Here is an 18460-nt window from a genome sequence, read left to right as displayed (position 1 = left end):
AGTTCAATTTTACGGAAAAGCCCTTTCAGAAAGTTTATTTACAACATCGCCATGCTACTTGGTTGGTAACTTTACTTGCGCGAAACGAAAACTAACCGACATTGAACGAAACTGCTGGTATTTGATTTAGTACGAAATGTAGACATTTTTTATGCTGGTTACTATTCCGGTATAGTAAATTTCAACCCATCCGATTGGTAAAGTGTAATTTTTAAAACTTTGCAAATACCTAGTTCGAGACTTGCATATTAGGATTTCTTTAAAAGTATAATGATAAGTTTACCATCCTCCTGCAACAATTTTATTACTTATTTTATTTTTTTAATTTTAATTTTTTTATTTAATAATTAAATAAGTGACTATTAATAAAATTGTATACTTTTTAAATCTTTTATTAATAATTAAGATTATTACAAAAATATTTGAAACAAAATAATAAAAATAAAACAAAAATTTCAAATATTTTAAAATATTAAAGAGATAATAAGAGAATAATAAGAATACCATCATTTTCCTTTTAAAATAAAAGTTGGAAAAATATAGTTACAAATATAATTGTACACTAATCTGTACACTAATGTGATGTGATTGGTCAAAAAATAGATTTTATTGAAAATTGTATTAATTTAAATTTTAAATATAAATAAATCAACATTAATACACAGATTAGTGTACGACTATACTTATATGTAACAAAACTCATAAAAGTTAGCCTTGTGTTAAAGTAGAAGGACGGGGAGAGATGAATAGCTTCTCTTTTTCGGGCCTATATTAAAGGGCCAGGCCCAAGTAGTCGAGTCGTGACGTTTATTCAGGCTTGGCCCCAAAATTTATCTATGGGTAATAAACTCCAAACCCCACCAAAGCCTCCCTAAAACCCTACACTCTCGAACGATGGGTAGCCAAGCTGCTGTTTCTTTCCTCACCACCATAGCACGCGCCGCCTTTGGTCTCGGCGCAGCCGCGACGGTCCTCAACTCCTCGCTTTACAACGTTGACGGTGGGCAGCGGGCCGTCATATTCGACCGTCTCCGCGGAATACGGGACGAGACCGTGGGGGAGGGGACACATTTCCTGGTTCCATGGCTCCAGAAGCCCTTCATCTTCGACATCCGAACCAAGCCCCACACTTTTTCCTCTGTCTCCGGCACCAAGGACCTCCAGATGGTCAATCTGACCCTCCGAGTCCTCTCTCGTCCCGAGGTCACGAAACTGCCAGAGATCTTCCAAACCCTAGGGCTCGAGTACGATGAGAAGGTTCTCCCATCTATCGGCAACGAGGTTCTCAAGGCCGTGGTGGCGCAGTTCAACGCTGACCAGCTGCTCACTGAGCGGCCTCAGGTCTCGGCCTTGGTCCGCAATGGCCTGATGGAGCGGGCCAGGAATTTTAACATCGTGCTCGACGACGTAGCGATCACGCACCTGTCTTACGGGGGGGAATTCTCACGCGCCGTAGAGCAGAAGCAAGTGGCCCAGCAGGAGGCCGAGCGGTCCAAGTTCGTGGTGGCGAAGGCGGAGCAAGAGAGGCGGGCCGCAATTATTCGGGCTGAGGGAGAGAGCGAGGCGGCAAAGATGATCTCGGACGCCACTGCACAGGCTGGGATGGGCCTTATCGAGCTCAGGAAGATTGAGGCTATGAGGGAGAACGCTAACACGCTGGCCAAGTCGCCAAATGTGGCATACCTGCCCGGCGGTCAGCAAATGCTCATGGCTCTCAATGCCTCGCGTTGAGTCCGGTACAATAATGTTTGTTATCGAGTTATTTTGTTTGGAATTATAATGGTAGAAATAATAGAATCGATGAGTGAAGACCCAAGTAGGCAAGAAGTTTTCGGGATATTGGTCATGTTCTATTTGTGATTTTTATTTTTATATGTTTTGGTACTTTTGTATCGCTAATTAGAACTTGGGTACTCCATCTTAATCTCTTCAATTCTGTTCTGATTGGTTTGATTTATTTAACTTCTTGACTACATGTTATCCCTTAAAATTTGCTCGTTGAACTAGGATTTTGTGGGTTGCTGTTTGTGGTGTGGTGTTGTTTTCCAATGATAGAGCCTTGTGAACATAGGATTTTGGTAATCAATGCTGTAATTCCAAGCGTAATGGAAGTTATAAACATAGTGTTTAGAAGGAAGCTGTGCATGGAGTTTGGGCTTCTAGTTCATTAACATAGGACCTGCTCTATTTTATTCGAACAACAGTTTGAAGCTACTTTTGATTCTAAGAAAACAAGAGAAGTTCTGACATATGTATAATGTAGATTGGTTTTGTAGGTTAAGTGATTTTCTTTGTGGAAATAACGTAGTAATTTGAAGGCAGTGATCATTATATTCAGAAGCATTTGACCAGTGGGAAGTTGCAAATTGCTATTTTTTTATGTAGTTTACCTGATTTCATGTCATGCCAATTGCATTCAGGAGTTAGATGGTGCTTGATGTAAAGAAAGATAGGACATTTTGTATGAATGATATCTGGAACTGTGGAATGCTTTTACTACGAGATAACTACGAGATATTTTTTACTTTAGCTTGATTAAATGTGCTGGAATGTATTCACTGACTATGGAGGTGCGGTATGCTTGCTACATAGCTAAATTTAGAATGCCTTGACTCAACATCCCAAAAAGTAAGAATTGAATGATGCAATAATTATGTGAATGTATCATTTTCATGAAAATAGCTTTAAGAGGCAGTGCACCAAAGTTGACAAAAGTGTCACCGTTGGTGGAATGAATATTATCACAAAACATCTAGTTCACATGTCTGAGTGGCAATATTTTTGTGTGTATGAATTTTTAATGGACTGATTCTGCATGAATTTTTAGAATCCTTTTCCCCTTCTGGATAGGTGTATCTCTTATATACTCCTTGTGTACTTGAGTTTATGCCTATCAATAAATATTTATTACTAATAAAAAAATTCTTTGATGTGTTATTTGTTTGTTTCAGGGTATGAGGATGGCATAACAACGTGAAATGGTCATGGATATGCATTATTGATGGTTTATAGTCGATGAAGTTTTTGTTTTGGTATCTAAGACCATAAAGATTCAAACTTTCTTTGAGCAATCAGAAATTCCGAATTTGTGGTGTTTTTGGAGATCAAGTTGAAAACGCATGGGTTTTTGACCTGTCCTGCAACCATCGTCTTGTTTCCCAAATGTTATAACTTCACATGTAAGTTTTGGTACTTAATAACAACCTATGCTGTATGTCATCTTCCAAAAGTTGTTTTGAGAATCGGCCAGTTTTTTTATTCATAATTTACGGTCCATCACGGGTGGCCCTATATTGCCTATCCGTGCAATGTAGTATGGGATAAATAACATGATTTATTTCTTTAAAGGATGGCTTCCTCCTGTTACATTTGCATGCATATAACTCTTTGGCAATGTATGTATAGTTGTAAAGCAGCACATGATGTGAAATATGTCCTAATAGCATCTGTTTAGTTAGCATGGATAAGATCAAGGGCAAGACTGCCAATTTCCGGAACTAGCTGATGGAGATATCCACATCTGACATGCTGATGGCTTTTATGGCTAAATTTTAGACAGAAAATCGCATAGCTGATGCCGATGCTCTAATAAGGTGAAATCGAGTTGAAAAGTACGTTGACATGAGATATGGATCGGCCATCTATACTTCATTGGCAATTCTATCCAGTGCCTTCTTTTTGGATGTTCGCACACCACCCGTACGTACATACATACTACTATCACTTTCATTGTTGCAGAAAGCATGTCTTGTGGTTGAGACAAGCTGCAATTCAACTTTTCTGGTGGCGATTTTGGGATATGTTGCACGGTTATTGTCTGAAGTTAACATGCAAGTAGAGTGGAAGCCTATAGAAGTCTAGTTCTTGAGAAGACGGAAGGCTCCGCTCGGTAACTGGAGAAATTACGACATATAACCTCGTAGTCCTCACCATGAACAGTCGAGTTCCAATGCGTCCATTGTCTGCGTTTAGCTAATGCATTTAACGAATGAGGTACTTTGAGCTGAGGCAAATAATGAGCCCTCAGTGATCAGCCATTTCGGGAAAATTAAAGAATTTAAGTACAAAATCAGTTCAAAAGCCCCGTTCTGGGGGGCATCAGTTCAGAAGCTATTACTCGTTTACAAAAGTTTCCTGAATTTTCAATTTTGGTGTATAAACCAAAAAGATAAGAGTAACATCATCGCCTGTAAAACACATCAAATAACTATTTTGCATAGCGCATGGCCAATCAAAACCAAATACCACCTCTTCGAAAAACAAAAAAAAAACACACCAAATACCACAGGTTTTCATTACATTAAAAAAAATTGTCATGTTATAAACAAATCAGTTCACACATATCAAGCTAAAAAATACAAATGAGATTCAAGCTACTATAGATAGAAAGGGGAACAGAAGGGAAACAAAATTTTAATCCACGAGGACCGCAAGCTGATGCCAACCACCTACGCACTATCAGCAACCAACATTCTTGAGAACCCCTGATTTTCAATCAATTTTTCTATGATCATCTTCAGTGCAGGAGCGCTTGCCCCACATTTTTTATCAATGAAGCAGGATCTACCTTCCTCAGCTGCCTTGCAAAGCTGTGGATCCAACGGTACTTTCCCAAGAAAAGGTACACCCATTTCCCTCGACATTCTTTCTGCACCACCACCACTACTATCAAAGACTTCAGTACAAGCAAACAAATCTTGAATCTCTGGTGCCTTTTCTCTCACGTACTCCTTGACCCACTCTGTAACATCTCTCTGTTCACCTGTCTCTGTCATCTTTGTAAACTTGAAATCCATCACTGGCTGGCACAAGCCACTCATGTTCTCAACAACCCCAAGAACCTGGACTCCAACTTTCTTGCAGAAACTCACTTCTTTCCGCACATCAATCAAGGAGACTTCTTGTGGAGTAGTGACTATAATTGCACCATCTATTCCAGTAGCCTCGAGCAATTGGACAATTGAGATGTGCTCATCTGAGGTCCCAGGAGGAGCATCAACAATCAAAAAATCCAGTTCTCCCCAGTATACATCCTTTAGGAATTGCTTTATGAGCCCATTTTTGCGTGGACCCCTCCATATGACAGCTTCCTCGGGGTTAGGAAGCATGAATCCAATGGACATGACCCCAAGGTTGGACTCAACGTAAACAGGTGACCAGCCAAGGTTGCTCTGGTGGACATCTTGACCTTCTAGGCCAAGCATCTTTGGGACGCTCGGGCCACAAATGTCAATGTCAAGGAGACCCACTTGGAAGTCCATAGCTGCCAGAGCAAATGACAGTTGGGCAGAGAATGTGCTCTTGCCAACTCCACCTTTCCCCGATAAAACCAGTATTTTATGCTTAACAGTAGCCATTCTTTCAGTGATTGCAACCAAGTCTGCACAAACAAACATTGGAAATGTGATGACGAAAAGCATACCACTTTTGTGACATTCAATACAACCACAGAACACAACATGCACCATTCCAAAGCAAACATAACCAAATGCCTTGCAGGTTGGCCTAACTGTAATAACTGAACTCCACACAGGTAATACTTCAAGCCCGCCCCCCCCCCCCCCCCCCCCCCCCAAAAAAAAAAAAAAAAAAACACCAAATAAAATCCCTCCCAATACAATCACAGAACACGACATGCACCATTCCAAAGCAAACATAACCAAATGCCTTGCAGGTTGTGCATAACTGTAATAACTGAATTACAGTTAGCAGAGCAGCCCCTCTCCCTCCCTCCCTCACCATTCCAAAGCAAACATAACCAAATGCCTTGCAGGTTGTGCATAACTATAATAACTGAATTACAGTTAATACTCTTAGCAGAGCAGCTCCCTCCCTCCCCAAACATAACGAAATGCCTTGCAGGTTGTGCATAACAGTAATAACTGAATTACAGTTAATACTCTTAGCAGAGCAGCCTCCCACAGACACAGCTCATATTTGGATTAAAAGAATCTGCATGAAATTATCAATAATGTAGCTTTGACACATAGGGTAATGCACAAGATCATTAAGACAATGCAACAGCCGGGCAGTTCAATCTTGGAGATGTACTATGCTTTCATCACGGTGCAAAAAGAACTGGAACCACATATGTATTCTACTCATTATAAGGCCTCCAAATAGGAATTATGAAGTTTGGTAAACTTAGTGAACTTTCAGCAAAAGGCCTCTCTCTCAAAATTTATCCAAGCAGAATTAAGGGAGGACAGAAACACGAGCTACCAACCTGAAACATCTAGAAATGATGATAATTAAAGCTAGAACCTGAAACTATTTCCATAAATGGCTCAGTTGATGACATACAAGAATCAGGGAAATGTTCTTATTAGTATCTTTGATTGACCCATTTCTTTTGGCTGCTCTGCTTTCTTATGATGGTATGTGTGATGCTATCTAAGCATAATTTTTAAGTAATGAGATTCTCCCTTTCCTATCTCTTCAAACGTTTGGGACAAAAGGTAATTTGACATGGTATTAGTCTTGAGTTCAAACCTTGACACACACTGCATTCTATTTTAGAAGTCAAAATCTCATGTTTTTGGATCCATTTATTAAGGAAAATTCTGAATCTACAGCATAGGCACAAGAGAAAGGGTGCAAGAATAATGGTTAAGTAATTAGATTTACCCTTTCTTATCACCTTAAGTTTTGGGGAGAAGCAGTATTTTAACATAATATATGTAATGGCAAAACATTTGTAAGGATACCCACTGACTAGAATATTAAATCACTTGGAGTTATATGCACGACCTTTGTCAATCATAAAAAGGAAAAGTCTAAAACAAGGCGAGTTGGGGGATGGATTGGAATCCATCCCACTTGTACCGTTTAATGAAATGGTGCGATTTAAATTGACTGGAGTAAGCAATGTTTTGGGCGGAAATTTCTTCATCGACAGTTTTGTTGTGAAACGTGCAGCAATTGCTGATGAATTGTACAGAATAATCAAAAGAGAAAAAACAATAGAAATCGACACAGAGATTTAACGTGGTTCGGCAATGTGCCTACGTCTATAGGAGCGAATGGCGCGAAATTCACTATCAGGCAAGTAGCTTACATAATATGTATTTATACTAACCCTAGACGTACAAATGTATTTAGGAAAAATTACAAAAATACCCCATGTACCATGTCGCTCCGCTCCGCTCCACTACACTCCGCTCGCTCCGGCATCTGCCTACTTTCATTGTATGAGCCATATACTTCAACAACTCTCTCTCTCTCTCTCTCTCTCTCTCTCTCTCTCTCTCTCTCTCTCTCTCTCTCTCTCTCTCCTAGTTTTTGTGAGAGGAGCACATGGAGTGGGTTTGTGGATACATATAAGAAAAGGGTGGGAGGTCTTCACTCGTTATACCCAAATCCGTTTAGGAGGAGGAACCCGTATTAAGTTTTGATACAACACTTGGTGTGATCATCTGGCTCTAAAGGAATCTTTTCCTTCATTATTCAGAATTGCAAGAGATATTGATGACTCAGTAGCTGATGTACTGGAAAGATCAAGGGAGCAAATTCAATGGAACATCCACTTCAGTAGGGAGGCACAAGATTGGGAGATGAGTAGTTTTGAAGCCTTCTATAGCCTTTTGTATTCTATTAAACCGGGTAATTCACAGGATAATTTATGGTGGATACCTACAATTAAAGGTATTTTTTCGGTGCGCTCTTTCTATAAGTCTCTTACCCAAGAGACATCTATTCAATTTCCATGGCGAAAGATATGGAGACATAAGGCGCCACCCAAAGCAGCCTTCTTTGTGTGGACTGCAGCATTGGGTAAGATTCTTACAACTGATAACTTGAGGAAGCACAGGGTGATAATCGCAGATTGATGCTACATGTGTAGGAAGGGAGGTGAATCGGTGAACCATCTCTTATGGAATGAGGTTATGGAAGATTGGTGCTGCATGTGTAGGAAGGGAGGTTATGGAATGAGGTTCTTGGTAGATTGGACTTGGCTTGGGTTATGCCAAAGACGGTGGTCGAGGTTTTGGCCAGTTGGAAAAATCTGAGAGGAAATCAACAGATAAAGGTAGTGTGGAAGATGATCCTTATATACATCATGTGGTGTTTATGGAGAGCACACAATGACAGGACATTCGAGGACAAAGAGAGATCGATGGAGGATTTGATAGTTTTTTTTCTTTAAAACTCTTTGTACATGGACCATAGCGGTTGATTTCAATGGTTTGGGGTTACATGAATTCCTTATATTCATTGATCATACCTCCCTCCCTCCCTCCCTCCCTCCCTGCAGTAGTTTCACTAAATTTAGGTTGATTAATTTTGTGTTGTGGTTTTCAATTCCTTTGTAAGTAAAACAGCAAAAACTCTTCGACGAAAGCGAAAAGACCAATCAAACTAAGAATCGAATAATGTAGAGGAATTGAATTTGTAAAATTTACCAAGATACTCGTAATGAAATATAGAAGAAAGAGCGACGCAATGGCAAGGACTTGTAATTGGAGTGCAGAGTCAACTTTGTCACCGGAACTGAGCGCGTCAATGAAGGAGACCATAGAGTTTAAAATAAATAAGAAGGAGAGGACAGAGATGGAGATGAAGGTCAAAGATGAATAAAATTGGTTCTCGACAATGAAGCCTATGTTGATGCGCGAATCGAAGTTGAGGTTGAAGATGAAAATGAATTTTGGTTTGGATTACGGGATGATTTTGAGGACTTGAGGACTTCCCATGCACCAATCAGAATGAATCCAGCACCTGCCATGGTGTACGTGAAGAGCACCATTATTGAATTTCTCTCCTCTTCCAAGCAATAAACCCGGATTCGACTCCCAGAAAATGCATTTTCCCTCCTCTTTTTACTTATCAAAAAAATTTCTCTCTTCTCTTACTTTCTCCCTCAGACTACGCAAGTTTACTTTATATCAATGAGGAGATCTTGATCTCGAGGCAGAGGCTAGTCTTCTGAGATGGATCATAGGATGTATAGAACAAAACAAAAATGTCTCCTAAGACGGCGAGGTTGGTGCTGTAAGAATGGTCAGAGCGTAAGTGCTCATTTTCAATGGTCAAAGTGTATTCCATTACGGGTTCAATGGTCAAAGTCTTCTGAGGTAGGTCATGGAGGAGATCAGCCAATCTGCAGCGGAGATGAAAATGGAGAAAATAGGATGCAAAGATGGAAATTGGACGAGGGAAGATGGAGGCAAGATGAAAATGGCAGCTGAGACCTCAGTATATCTTTCTTCTTCTTCTTCTTCTTCTGTTCGTATGAAAATGGCAGACGGAGGGATTTCGTTCCTTTTCGTTATCTTTTTTATAATAAACAAATGCCCCTGCCATGTCATCTTTCGTGCACAATCGGTATACCAAACTGCCTGTACCTAGAAGAACTGTTATAAAAAACCCTTCATAACACAATCACAAATGAAGACTTCATAAAGATATCCACAACCTCATGACTATATGTTTTCACCTTTCTATGTACACCAAGGAAGTAGTTTGTATTCCTTGGTACTTTACTCAATGGATAATATTATTGTGAGCAGATTGAATCCACTTATAAAAAAAGATACCCACAACCTCAAATGCCTAAAGAATGACTTGGTATACCTGTCCCGTATTTTGTAACAAAGGATAATCGTAAGGCCACGTGCTAAGGGAAGACTCACAAAATAATCCTACACCAGAACTTCCTGTCTCTCCTATTTTGGACATCTGACTTATTCCAAGATGTAAGCAAAATCCTTGATCACATTGTTTACTATTTCCGCACAGTTCCTATCTGGGTGCAAGTAACAACGAGCTCTCTAATTGCAATCATAATTCTAGGAGTCACAAAAACTCAAAGTTTACCAGGTAACAACGACAAACATAATATCGGCACAGAACACATGCATGGATGTGGCCCAAGGCTAAACTTGAATAACAAACAAAAAAGTCATACTAATTAATCAAATCCGAATTCAAGTCAATATGGAAAAAAAAAATAAAGAAATAAGAGCGCGCGCAAGAGAGAGAGAGAGAACCTGGGTCAGGGCCTTTAGGAGCAGTAGCACAAACTTCTTGATTAGGGCATCCTTGGCAAGCGTCAGATTTTCCAGCAGAATCTGCTTGGGGACCAGGGCAATCTGAATATCACAAAGAAGGGTAAAAAATAAGAATTTGAGAAGTAACTCAACGAACAAAAGCCAGTGATCCTTGAAGATAGCAAGGTTGGGAGGGATGAATAACAATGGGAAAAACTTACGCTCGTTAGCGTTTTCGGGAATTTCACCATTCTCCATGTTCGCGGTTTTGTCTTCTGCTTCAAGTTGAAGTTGAGAGACGGAACCAAAGAAATGAAAAGAATATAAAAGAAGCGATATTTCACGTCGGGTCTGGAGTCTGGACCGTGGGTTGTGGTTCGGATCGACATCCACGGTTGCATGTTGATTCTTGAGTCGTATCCCACGCCAAGCAGCCGCGCCGTAGCCGTTGACCCGAAATCTTAATTATATCCCAAACCGATACATGTCCAACACGGCACCGTTTTGTATTGTCTTGTCTTTTTTACTTTTCTTTTCCCTTTCTTTCAGTCTGATCACTAGTTTTATCGTTCATGCTGGATTTATCGTGATCTGTTCTTGGTCATCCGAAAGGCCAAAAAGAATGTCGACTAGTGTTGTTTTTTCAGGAATAATCGAATTCTTCCAATATATGATAACAGTTCGAAAGTTATAGATACGGTACTGGTGCCATTTCATTGCGGCTACAACACTTGAACACCATGTTGTGTTTATATACCCTAACAACGGACATAGTTAATGAGAAATCATCACCATGGGAGGATCTGGTGCATGATTTCAGACAATTATTATAGCATCATACCCCCCCATACGCCTACATTCCAAACTCTGATCTTTCAATCAAGTGGGATAGCTAAGATTGCACCAAACAGTCTTTTGCAGGCCCTAACCAACTTTATCGCAAAAACCATTGACATCTAGATAGGTGGGGGCAGAAGAGAACAACATGGGATGTAATATGTGTTAAAGACTGTTGATTGGAAGCATATTTATAGAAAATGACTTCTAAACCACCAAGTATGAAGATAAACAAGTGGACTTGAACCACTCAACCCAATCCTGCATATGAACTAATGAAAAGAACTCGCATAACAATTCTCATTCATTACGAAAGCAGGGGCAAAATGGAGTCAGGTTACCTTATCAAGAGTGAGACGCTACTCCATGGGAACAATAGACAACAAAAGAAAAACGGACATACAATCCTCCTCATCTACTGGTCGATTACAATATTATGAGGTTGCCAAGACCAAATCACCAAGTCATAAGACAACGGGAATGCATTTTTTTTTTTTTTTTGTTTCCAACCGGGAGACAAATGGGAATGCTAAACTTATAGGTTACTTCAAACGGAACAGCTTTGCAACAGATCCCATGAAAAATAATAGATCAGTCAAGGTGCAACAGCTGCCCATGTAAAGCAAGGTATCACAGAGTTGACAAAAAACACAAGTGGCATAATACCTCCAGCACTCTGTGCTTCTGGTATGATTTCTCCTCATCTGCATCGATTGAAAAAATCCCAACTTTTATGACAAGAGTGGTCTTCAGCAAACATTACTAGAAGCAGATGCTACCAAACTTCCACAGTCACGCGTACAAATTAAATTCTTCAGTGTCATCAAAGAACACAAATCATAGAGACCACGGAAGCATGAGCTCATCCCTACTTGACACGAAATTATTAATCAAAAGCCTATTTTTATTTGACCAGCATTCCTCATTGTTTCTTCTTCTTCGTCGTCAAAGAACACAAATAGTAACGCCAGGAGCCAGAGAAGCATTAGATAATCCTTGACACAACAAATTATAAATCAAGATCCTATTTTTATTTGACCAGCATTCCCTTTTATTTATTCTCTTGCCTGCCCCCTCTTTCCAGTTCCCTTCTTTCATTCAATTCGTTTTCTTCATTTTTTTCTTATTTTATTTTTCTTCTCCTTGAACATCCTATATCAAGGCAGCAACAAGGCACCAACTACGCTGTTAAGAGGTCTGCTAGGGGTACACTTCCACTGTCTTCACAAGCTGCATATTCTTCACGATAACAGGAGTTCCCACTCCTAGCATCTATGCAAGTGGCATTTGCATTATTCATCTGGGCAGCCAGCCAAACGATGTGATTCTACCACAAAACCTACATCCAATGGCGATGCACAATATCTTCCCTATCTGCCACAGAAGCAAAACTGGTACCAGGTCTCTCGATGAAAGATGGTGCACCATTTTCACCTGGCCTATCTTGGCCATTAGGGTGCTGCTTCCAACAATCCAAACAAAGGGAGTCTAGACAAAATGTTTCCTCATAATCACGGTCCTTAATGCAGCGCCCACAATTGATACAGCGTGCTATGCAGAGTATGCAAGCCCTGCACAACTGGGCAGTCTGATGTTTCCCCTGACAACTCTCCGCTGGACAATCATAAACTAGTCTAAACTTCTGGCACCTGGGGCAGACCTCAACATCGATGGCACAATCATCATCACAAGAGAGATACGACTTCCCCCCACGATAAATCCGTGGTCGGCGGGCACTCATCTGCATATGTTTATCTGCATTCAGCAAAAACTGCAATTCTTCATACTGTTTGTCCATTATACTGTGGATGCCCCCAATTCTTAAGTGCTTTATTCCGGGCAAGCCAACAGATTTGAAGGCCCTTAAGTTATCTAATAAGCCATCGACACTAAGTCTGACACATCCTGGGACGCTTAGCTGCATAGAAGAAGTGAGCCAAAAATGAATTAACAAAAGTTCAAGAGATAAACATAATAATCGAAAAGGACAAGGAATCAATAGCAACAGTTAGAAACCTTTGGTTCTGCTGACTCAAGATTTAGATGAAAACCGAAAAAAGAACAACCTGACACATGCAGCATCAAGAGCTGCAAAAGATGTCAAATTTTTTGCCATATAGATCCCAACTCAAATGAGATCACCAATGAAACAAATTGGCCTAGGTAATGATACATCCACAACTATTTTACAACTCTTTACAATTAACCAATGTAATTGTGCCACTTCATTAAAAATAATTTTAAATTTACATAACTACCCCCATTTGAAATAGAGTTGTAAAGTAGTTGTAACTTTATCATGGTTTGGGCAGACACATCTTTGGGCTTGGGCTAGGGCTTTGTTAGGTTCATTTTCCTAGATGGGTTTATCTTTTTTTTTTTTTGGCACCCCAACTAGGTGTTTTCTCTTGTATACATCCAGTGTACTTGGCTATGCCTCTTGCAATTAATAAATTTTTACTTATAAAAAGAACTTTATCATTCTCCGACTGGCCTATGTTATAAGCACCAGTTAGTATGATGTTAATTGCTGATTGATTTTCATTTATGGTGTTAATTTGCTATAGTAGTATGAATATAATCAAGACCCATAGAGTAGAAAACTGCCAAATTAGGACTGTTATGCAACCTGCCGAGTCCCTATGGATAGAATCATTGATCTAGCTGCAATTAAGGGGAATGAGGCTTCTAGAACCAAAGAAATCAATCCTGCCAAACCCATTAAGCCTAGGATTTCTAGTTAATGAATTGAAAAGTTTGGAAGAAAGTTTCAACTTCCAAACTTTTTTGATGTCAGGGAACCTCTCCAAGGCAGGACCCTTCAGATCTACCCTTGCAGAGTAAACCCTGGTCTCGTGCACCGCACCCTCGGAAGTTTCCCTACACGAAACTGGTTAAATTGCTGACTTTTGACCAGGGGGTGTGGCCCCAAAGAATTGTTTGCACCCATGAGATGTTGAACCTTGTACCTTAAAATGAGTGATATCCCAAGACCAAGGCCTTCACCACTTGGGCCAACCCCTTGGGGTTAAGTTTCAACTTCCAAACTTTGGTGCTGGATGGTAGAGAAAAGTGAAGAAAAGGTGGATCACTTTCTCCTTCACTATGGCATTGCCATGGCTTTGTGGAATTATTTTTCAGCAGAGTTGGGTTAGCATGATTATGTCTAGGAGGGTGGTCGATCTTCTTGCCAACTTGAGAGGGGCCTTTAAGGCAATCCCCAAATTGCAGCAGTGTGGAAGATGGCTTCCATTTGCTTATTATGGTGCATTTGGATCGAAAGAAATCACTGGAACTTCGAAAATTAGGAGCTCTATCTGGATGATCTTAAAAGTTTCTTTTTCAATACATCATTTCGCTAGGCTATAGCTATAGACTTCAATGTGAGGATTTAATGATTCCTAAAAGTAAGTTCTTCACTATTTATGGTACTTTTCTTATTTGGTAATAGTAAATAATGATGATAACAAATAGAATAGAAATAAATTAATGGCTTGAATCATGCATCAACGGACTAAATTTTCATGACTTCCTTGTATCTATCTCTAGCTCCTAATTAGGTGCATTCTCTTATATACTTCCTTTGTATTAGGGCTATGCCAATTTTTCATATTAATAAAAATCCGATTTACTTATAAATAATAAAGTTTGGCAGCTTCTAAGAAATTCATAAACCACTGGGAATCTGCAGCCAATCAGGCTGGCTTTAAAAACTGGGCTTTATTCCTTAAAACTCTAGCTTTTTGTTGACAAAACACACCACAATTTTTCAGACAATTCTGCTGCCACTCGGCCTGTTTTTAAAAAAACAATAGAAAAGGGACTGGAGACTTCCTCCAAGTTTGACACCTCTCACAGAACACATTTCCCCAAAGTCCTCCAGAAAGTCGGGAGAACATAGATCACTCTCCAAGTCTCCTGCAACTTCATGTGAGAAAATCCTGACTTTCAGCACCTCGGTCACAGTTTTCCCAGGGAATAATTGCTGAAGTCCTTTCCTTGCAAATCGGTACATGTTGGCTCCCAAATTCAAACCTAGTCTACCACGCCCTTTCCCTATTGCTGCCATCGCTACCTGGAAAGCAAGAGCTTTCCCCCTTCAATTTCCAAGACATAGTAACTGTTTTATCTTCCAACAGTTTAATCAATTCACTAGTTCTAAGTTTTCCACCTCCTATAGAACCCAACAGTATAAGTCATCAATTTTAGAGGCTGTCACTTGCTGTCCAGTTTCTACAAAAATTCTTGGGTATCTTTCTCTAATGTTCAAGAGTTCATGTCAGTAGTAGGAACGAATGAGGCGTATTGAAATTCTTGAAGCTAAGAAGTAGTAGACATTATCAGACCCTTACTTCTTCAAATGTCAATGCAACATTTCTCTAAGATTGTTTCATGTAATACAATGTTCTGTAGCCTTCTTTCGTAGCCCATTTAATGCATCCAATAATATGTGAAAAAGATGTGTGAATGTGAATGATTTTATATGCATGCTTCTGCCATGTGATGTGTAACTTTTACAGTGTACTACATGATGCTTCTGCCATGTGATGTGTAACTTTTACAGTGTACTACATGATGAAAAGCAAAGGAAAATAAATAAAGGAGAAGAAAAACAAAAGAAAAAAAAGGACGTGATTGTAAAAATGCCTCTTAAGGATTTCAACGTTTTTCTTGACCTTACGAGTTACGACTAATGTGCAGTGGCACCAAAGCTAGAGGAGCAGCAAGCCATCTTGTATGGGCCACCAACCCTTATACATAAGGTGCAAATGTGTGTTAATCACCAAGAGATTAAATGAAAATGGTTGGTGACGTGCACAAATGCGTGTGTATACATATGAATGTTTTATAAACTTGTTTCCAACTTATTTACAGTATGTTGGGTCTACTTACTAAGAAATCAACTCAAATTTGTTTTTATGTTTTAAATACCTCTGGTGAGGTTAAAGATGAGGATGCAAACTAGAACCCTTGAACAGCCGGTGCCAATGAAAAAAAAAAAAAAACTAGAACCAGCAATGGAGACCATGCCCTAGTCAGTATGCGCTCATCACATAGGTTAGAATTCGGTTTATGTTGGAATAGAATGAAATTGAGGGTCTTTCCCTAATTTTCAGTTTATGCGGTTTTTCCATCATTACTTTTTCAAGTTTAAATTAAATTTTTGGTCATGTTTTGAAGTATTTATGGATCTCTTATAGCCTGACTCTATGTAATGTTTTGAAAGTGACATTCCTAACCATGTAAGGGTAGGAGTGTTACATCTACACGTTTATTTTTTTCAAGATAACTACTAAGAAAACACATCAAATCTTTCAAAAGCTATCTGAAACACATTAAAGTCACTCAAGTTGTAAAGAATGCCTGAATGCCCTATGATTTTAATTGAGATGCAAAAAGGCATAAATATCACATTCAGTTATGTATAAGAGAAACGATAATACGTGAAATTTTATGTATCTTTGTTTATTGAATAAAGAATAATGGAAGATGAGACAATGCTCTCTTCAGTAACTAAATAGTTTCAAGACTATATACTTTAACCTCATGAAATCATAAGGCACATCAGAGGAAGAAAAGGCAACAGGAAAGCATCTGGAGACAATACGCGAATACATATGAAAAGCACAAATCAAATATGTTCCAAGATAAGAGTTATAAATACCAACCTTTGTCAGTCTTGGATTGGTTTCAAGTACGTGCTTCAAACCACTATCTGTTATTCTTATGCACTCCATTAGGTTCAAGCACCGAAGGGTACCTTGTGCCCTGTTAGCCAACTTCAGAAGAGCATCATCCGTGATCTTCTCACTCAACGGCTGATCAATGTGAATAGTTCTCCATAGAAGATGATCACTTCTAACCGTATCGCGCAAAGATTTGCAAACCCTTTCTACATTGAGAAGGTCCTGCACACCCAGATAGCCCAAAGCAAAAAACATGGCATCGTGTGGTGCATCTCCTTCGCCGTCATCAAAACAAGTTTTCCCGCAATCCCTCAACCCCCGAGCTCCTTTGCTCACAACCCAATTTCCAAAACCGCTGAAACTCATAAAATCCTCCACATTTCCATCCAGTGCAAAAGCATCATCAAGAAATTCAGTCTCAACCCCAAGTCCATCAAACCCATCACAAGGAATTGAGATTCCGCCTAATTTCATGTTACCAGAATCAGGTGCAAACTTCATGGAACCATTCCAAACCCAATTTAACCCTGCAAATAGTTCATGAGGATCAGCACTCTCATTTTCCGCTTCATCAATCCCAAAACCATCACAACCTGAATCAGATTCCTCTCCCCAATTGTTAAACCAGCCCGTGATCGTAATCGTAGACCTTATGTCCATTCCAAATGGATCACTAGGCAACTTATCGATAACGTCATCAGCCACCACCGATTCACCATAGCCGCCCAATTCAGCCTTGCCCATTTCGCTGCAATCAGAACCCTCCAACTCAGAATTCAAACCCCAGCAACTCCAAGAATCGCGTGGACCCTCACAATTCATATCCGCGTACGTATTAGAGAAACTGAGAGGCATTCTTGAATCTCACGAACCCTACGCCAAGACACCCAGACCTGGTCAAACAACCCAATTATATACACCCGCTTATTATTGAGGTGAAGAAGAAGAAGAAGGAGAAAGAAAAGATCGCAACGGGTTCGGAAAAAGGAAAAGAAGCCTAATATAAGAGACTTCGCAACAAAGAGCGAGAGATGGAGACTGCGAGCGAGCGAGAGATGGAGGAGGCGGGTGGAGAATCAGAAAGCCAGATGATCCTTGGGCCGATAGAACTAAGAACTCTGCATTCGGGGATTAGATGGATATGTGTCCTTTGCCCCTTAACCTCTTTTTTATTCTTTTCCGAATTTTAATTTGTTGTTTTTGCCGAACGAAAATTAAATCCGTAAATATATAATCCTAAATCTCTTCAAAAAAGAAAAAAGAAAATATTGTATAGTCTAATAATAAATGAGAAAATATATTTTTTTAATAATTATAGAAAGAACATCCGCACATAAAAACAAAATAAATAAGAAGAAGAAAAATAAAATAAAATAAAATAAATGGAAGCAGAGAAACCTTGTAGGAGTTGCATCTCCTAACCTTGTCACGTAAGAAATGAGAGACGTGCATACGCGGCAACTTTCATCACAGGAAGTAAAACAAAACCGTGTGTCCTGGTCTTTGAATGTTCCCGGTTCGGTTGGGTTGGGTTGGGCCGATATACGGTCGGACAGCAGCTTGGAACCAACGCGGTCCGGAAAAATCACCAGACCCAAGACCCAACTTGATTGTATCAAATTATGTCCATTTAACTTGTGTCGGAAGGACAAGAACAGACTTCTAAACCTTTTTCACAATAAAATCCCTTGTGTTGGAAGGAATATAAAAAGGGTAGAAAGATCACCGAAAACTTCTACTCATAGCTTCTTCTTTTTTTAAATATTTTTTAAGTCCATTAAAATATTTAAAAAAAAAATACAAACTAATTAAAAAATAATTTCTTAATTATTAAATAAAAAAACAAAATCAGTGATTTTTTTCGTTACCCACTCTCGATGGAGGTACCATCATTCGTATGAAAATGTGTAACTTAGATGGACAATTACTCAATAATACGATTCTTAG

The 18460-nt window shown here is 39.4% G+C and overlaps 3 protein-coding genes across 4 annotated transcripts; 1 reads left to right on the top strand and 2 right to left on the bottom strand.

Annotated features, from left to right (window-relative positions):
• The first annotated feature begins 841 nt into the window (after positions 1-841).
• LOC122302707 (prohibitin-3, mitochondrial-like) lies at positions 842-3378 on the top strand. The gene is made up of 2 exons (XM_043114101.1): positions 842-1736; positions 2952-3378. Exon 1 carries the CDS (start codon positions 895-897, stop codon positions 1729-1731), a length of 837 nt encoding a protein of 278 aa, XP_042970035.1. The 5' UTR covers positions 842-894; the 3' UTR covers positions 1732-1736; positions 2952-3378.
• A 902-nt stretch (positions 3379-4280) lies between these two features.
• Positions 4281-10948, bottom strand: LOC122302705 (cytosolic Fe-S cluster assembly factor NBP35-like). The gene is made up of 3 exons (XM_043114100.1): positions 10211-10948; positions 9990-10091; positions 4281-5380 (listed from the first exon to the last, which is right to left on the bottom strand). Exons 1-3 carry the CDS (start codon positions 10245-10247, stop codon positions 4449-4451), a joined length of 1071 nt encoding a protein of 356 aa, XP_042970034.1. The 5' UTR covers positions 10248-10948; the 3' UTR covers positions 4281-4448.
• A 154-nt stretch (positions 10949-11102) lies between these two features.
• LOC122302704 (F-box protein SKIP14-like) lies at positions 11103-17840 on the bottom strand. 2 transcript variants are annotated; one of them, XM_043114098.1, is made up of 3 exons: positions 16496-17840; positions 12843-12914; positions 11103-12744 (listed from the first exon to the last, which is right to left on the bottom strand). In XM_043114098.1, exons 1-3 carry the CDS (start codon positions 17366-17368, stop codon positions 12166-12168), a joined length of 1524 nt encoding a protein of 507 aa, XP_042970032.1. In that variant the 5' UTR covers positions 17369-17840; the 3' UTR covers positions 11103-12165. The 2 variants fall into 2 exon arrangements, with proteins under 2 accessions (XP_042970032.1, XP_042970033.1); XM_043114099.1 differs by lacking the exon at positions 12843-12914 and having other exon boundaries at positions 16496-17824.
• Positions 17841-18460: the final 620 nt, after the last annotated feature.

The sequence above is a fragment of the Carya illinoinensis genome, chromosome 3, assembly GCF_018687715.1.
Source record: "Carya illinoinensis cultivar Pawnee chromosome 3, C.illinoinensisPawnee_v1, whole genome shotgun sequence".
In the NCBI taxonomy this organism is placed as follows: Eukaryota; Viridiplantae; Streptophyta; class Magnoliopsida; order Fagales; family Juglandaceae; genus Carya; species Carya illinoinensis.
Note: the sequence above shows the minus strand (reverse complement) of the source record. Positions and strands in the feature narration are given on the sequence as shown.

Bases quoted from the DNA above. Each gene is read 5' to 3' on its own strand.
- LOC122302707 (XM_043114101.1), top strand. From the start codon at position 895: ATGGGTAGCCAAGCTGCTGTTTCTTTCCTCACCACCATAGCACGCGCC.
- LOC122302705 (XM_043114100.1), bottom strand. From the start codon at position 10,247: ATGGAGAATGGTGAAATTCCCGAAAACGCTAACGAGC. The intron at 10,092-10,210 runs GTAAGTTTTTCC...TGTGATATTCAG, and splicing joins TCCCGAAAACGCTAACGAGC to ATTGCCCTGGTCCCCAAGCA. The intron at 5,381-9,989 runs GTTCTCTCTCTC...TTGTTTGTGCAG, and splicing joins TCCTAAAGGCCCTGACCCAG to ACTTGGTTGCAATCACTGAA.
- LOC122302704 (XM_043114098.1), bottom strand. From the start codon at position 17,368: ATGCCTCTCAGTTTCTCTAATACGTACGCGGATATGAATTGTGAGGGT. The intron at 12,915-16,495 runs GTTGGTATTTAT...CATCTTTTGCAG, and splicing joins CCAATCCAAGACTGACAAAG to CTCTTGATGCTGCATGTGTC. The intron at 12,745-12,842 runs GTTTCTAACTGT...TCTTCTATGCAG, and splicing joins TTGAGTCAGCAGAACCAAAG to CTAAGCGTCCCAGGATGTGT.